This window comes from Mangifera indica, chromosome 14, assembly GCF_011075055.1.
Source record: "Mangifera indica cultivar Alphonso chromosome 14, CATAS_Mindica_2.1, whole genome shotgun sequence".
NCBI lineage: Eukaryota > Viridiplantae > Streptophyta > Magnoliopsida > Sapindales > Anacardiaceae > Mangifera > Mangifera indica.
The window spans coordinates 8,146,964-8,153,894 of record NC_058150.1 but is presented as its reverse complement, the minus strand read 5'-3'; the positions used below and the strand labels follow the sequence as shown (position 1 = coordinate 8,153,894).

The 6,931-nt window shown below is 32.3% G+C and overlaps 1 protein-coding gene across 6 annotated transcripts; it reads right to left on the bottom strand.

The window, feature by feature from the left end:
• Positions 1–419: 419 nt before the first annotated feature.
• On the bottom strand, positions 420–4,983 carry LOC123196187 (mediator of RNA polymerase II transcription subunit 19a-like). 6 transcript variants are annotated; one of them, XM_044610093.1, is made up of 8 exons: positions 4,601–4,981; positions 3,440–3,506; positions 2,959–3,248; positions 2,552–2,779; positions 2,051–2,110; positions 1,761–1,905; positions 1,128–1,188; positions 420–664 (listed from the first exon to the last, which is right to left on the bottom strand). In XM_044610093.1, exons 2-6 carry the CDS (start codon positions 3,468–3,470, stop codon positions 1,855–1,857), a joined length of 660 nt encoding a protein of 219 aa, XP_044466028.1. In that variant the 5' UTR covers positions 3,471–3,506; positions 4,601–4,981; the 3' UTR covers positions 420–664; positions 1,128–1,188; positions 1,761–1,854. The 6 variants fall into 6 exon arrangements, with proteins under 6 accessions (XP_044466028.1, XP_044466031.1, XP_044466027.1 ...); XM_044610096.1 differs by lacking the exon at positions 420–664 and adding an exon at positions 699–1,034 and having other exon boundaries at positions 4,606–4,982; XM_044610092.1 differs by lacking the exon at positions 420–664 and adding an exon at positions 699–1,034.
• Between the last annotated feature and the right edge of the window lie 1,948 nt (positions 4,984–6,931).

The window sequence follows — 6,931 nt, the reverse complement described above, 5'->3', positions numbered from 1 at the left end:
TGGTTCAAAAGATTTATTCTGATTCAATATGATTTTATTAAAGAAATGACTTTCAAATGAATCAAAATAGATTTAGTTACCAGTTAACCATTTAACCAATCGAACCAACCAATCCGGTTTTTAAAAACCAGAGTCTTAAGTACTTTAAAGAAGGTCAACCAAATAAATTATGCACTCTAATATTATACAATGTATATTGAATATTTGAATTATAGAGATGATAACTTGACCACAAATTAAAAAAAAAAAATATTTCAACTAACCCAAAATAAATCATTTGAAAAACTATTATGATATCTTAACTTCATGCTCATAAAAGAAATTTATAACATTTGACTTCTTGATCATATTAGAATTATTCTATCTATTTAATTTCTATTTATATTTCATTTTATCCATAATCAACCTTGCTCAAAATATTAAAAAATCCTAATTAATCTTTCACATACACAAATTCATTGACACAGCCTTTTGGGTTCAATGATATATTTACATGTATAAATAATTATAATTATTGGGATTTACTTACCAAAATATAACCCCCACTCAACCCACCTAGGTTGTAAATACAACAGATTTAAAACATGTAAGCACAAGCCCAGAAAAAGCCTGGGTTTTTCATCACAAAACCCCATATTAGCTTCCCCACCGATGCCAAAACTTTCTACAGGAAACAAGCCGAATGAAATTCAGAAAAATAAAGAAAAGAGATTCCCTTAATGACATAATTAATGCTACTTATATACAAAGAATGTTTGCCATATATAAACTTCCGAATTCATCAGTCATGTTAGAAAATAAATAACCCAGGTCCTTACAACCATTTTGAATAACTGGGACATGTTAGTAATTTCTCAAGGGGCAGAAAGGAATCGACATTCACATTTCCCTTCTTGTTCCAATCTTCCTAAATTTCAAAGTGGCAAAACCACTATTTAAACTGATCATAAAACTAAACTTTGGACTTCTAAAAAGGATGAAGAAAAAGGTTACAATAATGTGTAAAGGCTGAGATATCCAATGCGCCAAAAAAACTGAGAAAAAAAGGATAAAAGTTTTCCAGGTTACCAAAAAATATATTAGACCATTGTTATGATACAAAAGTTCATATTCAATCATTTCTTTACCTTGTATCCACACACTTCTCTGATGAATTCACCTTCATAACATTCTTTAGTCAGTTCTAATCTGCATCAAAATGAATATCACATAAGAGCATCAACTTTATTGGTAGATTCTTAAAATGTTGATCATGACGTAATATGGCCCACAAAATCATCAACAAACAACTTGCTGCCAACATCATTTGAGGCAAAAGTTGATACACAAAGGTTTAAAATGTAGTTTACAAGAAAAAGATGCCCAAACAAGCTTATTACTCTAACATGCACCAAGCAAAAAAAGAGACTTTGCTTCTACAGAACCAACAAATACTGATTATAATTTTTAGTTGGTAGCAGTACAATTGGCTTGATGAAGAAGAAACTTTCAGAGGTGGGAATTGCAATTCAAATCAGTTTGCAGATGCAAATTTTCAGCAAATGATTTTGGTTTAAATTTCAAACACTTTCAGCAACACAGATGAGGCATGCCCCATCTGTTACCACCCACTAGGTAAATGAAGAATATAATTCAAATGTTAATGGGCAGATATTCCATTGCTTCCATAAGGTCATTCATATATCACAAGAGAAGAAAAGAATGACATGGGGCATATATAAACAGGATAAATTAAAATATTAAAAAGATATCAATGTTACCTCAAGCTATTTGACATCATTCTAAGTGGAAAACCCTCCAAACTTTCAACAACAACCATCTGAGACAACAAACGAAATATAGTATACCATTTCTTCAGCCTGCTACCTTTATTGCACCCATTTCATCAATCTTTGAGCTCTTATGCTACATGACAATGAAAATTTAGCAGAGAGATTGATTATAATAATTGACAGCATATATGACCAAGGGAGTAATACAAGAATCAGGGAGCTGGTGGTGCATCCAGATTAAAAGCACCAAGAAGTTGAGATTGACCAGCATGCATTACCTTACTTTTCTTTTGCCTTTGAGCGTCATTAAGATCTTCATCTCCATCATGCTTCCTTTTCTGAAATTATATTAAGTAGAAAGATTTAAAATGGGAGTTTAATAAAGTTTTGCTACCTCTCAAAAAACAAAGCATGAAATTGATTAAATGTACAACTGCAGAAGGTTATTCCTAATTCATCCAAGATCATAACACCAATTTATGCCTTGCCCTCAAAAATACTAGTTGCTTTAATTGACAACAGAAAAGATGCATTATCTAAATTTAAAAAAAAAAAGACGATGTCATTTTTGCAAAAAGTCAATTTATTGACTACCATATCCATAAGAGAGAGGGCATCATAGCAATGCTAATTGAATGGCTCAACCTTTTTCATTATTTTTCCTTTATCTATCAAGACTTCAAAATATTTCATTTTCATCATGTCATTTTTTCTGGTTTAAAAAGGAAAAAAGAGCTAATTGATAAGATCTGAATGCAAGAGAATTCCAATTTTCTAACCTTCTCATGGAGTTTCTTTGATGGATCGGCACCAGAATCATGATGCCCACTCCTATCCTTCTTCTTATCCTTGTCTTTATCCTTACTTCGATCTTTGTGATGGTGCTTGTGCTTCTTATGTTCTCTGTCCTTCTCCTTATCTCTCTCTTTGTGCTTTTTATGCTTCCTCTCCTTGTCTTTGGAATCACTTTTCGATTTCCCAGCAACGGTAGGAGTCCCCTTATCTGTCTGAAGAGAAAATAAATAGCAGACAATAAGATAAACTTAAAAGAGAATAGCAAACCATTTCAGAGAATGAAATTCAGAAACAAGCACCACACAGTGACAACCCAAGAATGCCATTGAGCAGAAGAAACATATAAAAATACAGTCGCAAAACTATAAATTCAAGCATTTACGATCCTTACAGAAGGCAACTCAACAGGAGAAGTTTCCCTCAGTTGAAAGGCCTCTCTGAGGACATCCAAGTCAAAAGGCTGTATCCTTGCGTTAGTATCTCTGGAAAATGATGTACTTTGAATAAGTTGATCCAATTGCATTCCTTCTCCTTTCCTGATTTCTGTGTCCCCGACTACATTGTGAAGATAATGACTGTCTGAAATTGATAAAGGAAGTGATCGCTTGCAGAAAAAATCATGATGGGGCAACAACTTGAAGTGACGTATAAGATCAACAGCACCAGTCAGCTCCCTATCCCCTACAAGATTCCAACAGGAAGTTTATCATCATCAATAAAACGCTTAGCACTAAAATCCATAAATGTAAATTTCATGCTCATGTGTTTACACAAAAAAAAGGTCACATATTAATAATAAATAATAAATAAATTAGCTATGAGAAATGATTGGTGAGAGTAATATATGTTTGCAATGTTTAAAACCATAATACCTAATCCAAATTTCTTGCTTTCAGGATCCATAGCTCAATGATTTCCAAACCGATCAATCATTATCAACTGCAGCACAAAGATCCAGACTCAATACCACCAAAGATGAATAAATAACTGATCAATAGAATGGATATCAAAAATCCGAGCCATAAACTGAGCCTCAAAGTAATAAGAGATATTGAGCACACACAAAGACAAAAAAGGTTTCACCACAACGCCAGAAGAAGGTACACATGAATTTATTACTAGAACCAGGGTACCACAGAAAGGACCAGCTCTACAAATTCATGAAAAATCAAATTAACATATACTCAGTGCAGGAAATGACTTTAAATATAAATTAAAAAAAGAGCTCAGCACCAAAGAAAGGACTACGTCTACAAAAATGTAATTTTTAACACCCGGGTCTTTGAAGTGAAAGAAATAACCCTAAAGCCTGAATGGTCAAGGAACTAGCAAGATCACACAATTTTCAGCCACAGGGCCAAGCATCGTGAATCATTCTCATGCCAATTTCATCTTGCAAAAATTTCCAATCAACTATTCCCTCCACTTGCAAATTCTACAACTACGAGCCACAGTTACGGGGTGGATGGGAGAAGTTTCAAACATAGAATGACACACAACTTCTTAACACAATTAACCTATCTAATCACTTCCTGTTGGAGACTAAAAAAAAATTTCACATCTAATAAAAACAATATAAGTGATGGTTTATAAGCGTGGAGATCAAAACAGCTATTACACAAAACCAATATATTCCTAACATGGTATTAGAGTCCAAAACCAAATGGTCCCAATCAATATAGGTGATATAAATGTGATAGATTGGACTTAACATAAGCCAATTGATTTTATATAATATAGCTTTCAATTTCCACCCCATATATTTCTGACACTTCCATTTATTGAAACAAACAATAAACCTCATTAACCAAACTCAAAATCCAAATTACCACATCTAACACATTCTCTGAAAAATCAACAACAAAATTAATAGAACCAAACTAAAAACAAAAATCATAGATTCAGTAGCCTCCAGTCACTCACTCATTTTCATATCATTAAAAAACCAAGCTTTCCCTCAAAAATTACCCATACTCCTAATTTCAAAGTCGTATTAACAATTTTTCACGAATCAGGTCAAGGTAAACGCTAACCTGACCCAAAAAACGAAGCTTCCTCTTCAGATCAAGAGGTCAAAGCAGTAAAATTCCAGCTCCTATCTCTTTCGGCGGTCGACAATTCCCTCCTAAAACCGGAAACAGAAAGAAAAAAGAATGGGAGGACCAAATTCGAAATAATTAAAAGAATGGGACAGCGCAGCCTAGGATTTGGGAGAAGAAATCAGGTTAAATTAATAGATCAAAGAAAGTGGGAATGGAGAAAGAGAGTAGGTAGAGTCGAGAGAGCGGAAAATGGAGAGGTATGCTGGTAAACTAGGGTTTGGAAGGTTGCAGTGGGGGAAGTGGAACGACGAGAATTGGAGTGTTTCTGTGTCGTTTGGTTTTGGCTTCAGCTCTCTTTGAGATTAATTTAATTGAATAATATTTGTCATTTTTTATTGATTGGCTAGCGCTGATACTGTATAGAATTTTCAAGTCGTATTTATGTCATTTGTCAATGCACTTTCACACTTTCCAATGTGGTAATAAAAAATTAGGCCAAAGTATTTATTCCTACCCAAGGTTTCGTGATACATCTAAATACCCCCTCATATTAAAATTCACTACTAAGGTTAAAGAAAAAAATATCATTTAAAAAAAATTTATCATATTTTTCTAATAAGTTTAAAAATCTAATAATTTCTTCTCACCAAAAGTTTAAAAAATAATTATTTTCCCCCTAGGGTTTTTGTTCTCTTTCTCCAACGACAACTTCGTCAATCAATAGTCGATCTTCCCACCCATCCTCTTCTTTGGCCAATAGTCAAAGATTCTAGCCAAATTGAAGCAACTAGAGAAGCACAACAAAGCACAATGACAACGAAGATTGCTAGACGCTTATACGAAGATCAAGAGACACTCGGAATTGGCATCTTTATTCAAAGACGAGTTTTCATCTCACTCCTGAGTGATGGCGCTTCATCTGGGCATCTCCCAATGGATGAATCTTCTATGGTCACTTCGACTTGTTTTGAATAGTTTATTATCGATCAGAGAAGAGGATGGGTGGAAAGATCGGTTATCAGCTGGCGAAGTTGTCACCGCAGAAGGAGAACAAAAATCCTTGGGAAAATAGTCATTTTTCAAACTTTGGGTAGAGAGAATTGTTAAATTTTTAAATATAGTAGGAAAATGTGATAAATTTTAGTTTTTAAAAATATTTTTACTAGATAATATTTTTACTCTTAACTCTAACAGTGTTAATAGAATGACGAATATTTGAGTTTTTAAAAGTTAACAAGTGAAATTTTGGAGTTTCCCTAAACCTAGGGTGGGAATAAGTCCTTTGGCCTAAAATTATCTTGAATTAATAATAAAATACATAATATTTAAAAAGCGATTAAGTCGTAACTCATTTCTTTTTTAATAGAAATGGTGTTATATGTATTTATAATGAGTATTTACTTTAATATCAATGATAATATATTATCATATGATTGAATATTCTTTTTATCTATAATTTAAAATCATATAATCGCATGGTAACACATTATTATTGCTATTCAAATTGGTATTCATCATAAATGTAAAAAGTGTTATTGTTCATATAATTGGTTGGGGTGTTAAAAAAAACTGGTAATCAAACCAAACCAATTTTTTAACCAAAAATCGAACAAAAAAAAGGTTATTTGAAAAGTCAATTTAGATACCGGTTCAAGAATATAGAAAAACCGAATTTTTGGTTTGTTTTTAGTTTTCAGTTTTTTTGAACCAGTTAACTGAATTGAACCGATTTTGAAAAAATCGAATGAGAAATTAAAAATTATTGAATTTATTTTTAAAAAATTAATCTTTGAAATTTGATTCAAAATCGATTAACAAAAAATTCAGTTTGGGTTATTAGTTTTTTCAATTTAATTCAAAATCAGTTAATATGTAAATCAGTTAGGTTTCAATTTATAATTTTGTCTAAACCAAAATTTTGGTTCGATTCGAAAAATTGTCAAACTAGTTTAAACACTCCTAATAATTGGAAGTTATATTATTTCCTTGATAACCTTTACATTAACTGGCCTTTTTGTTTATTATATGGTTAAAAAGTCCTCTTGACAACTAGCAAATAACAATTAAAGAGTATTTCAGTTCACAAATTGAAAAACCAAGTCTTGAGAAAGACCATATACTTTCTACAAACATCAAAATTGGATATAAGAATCGCTCGCATCATGATTCAACATCCACAACCTACTTAAATCTTGCTCAAGGTATAGGTATTTCAATTGACTAGCAACCAGGTAATTCCTTCTTAATGCTTTATCGGGTACAAAAGTCTCTCCAGGTTGATACTACAATTACACTCCTCCCAAAAAAGGTAACCCTATAACA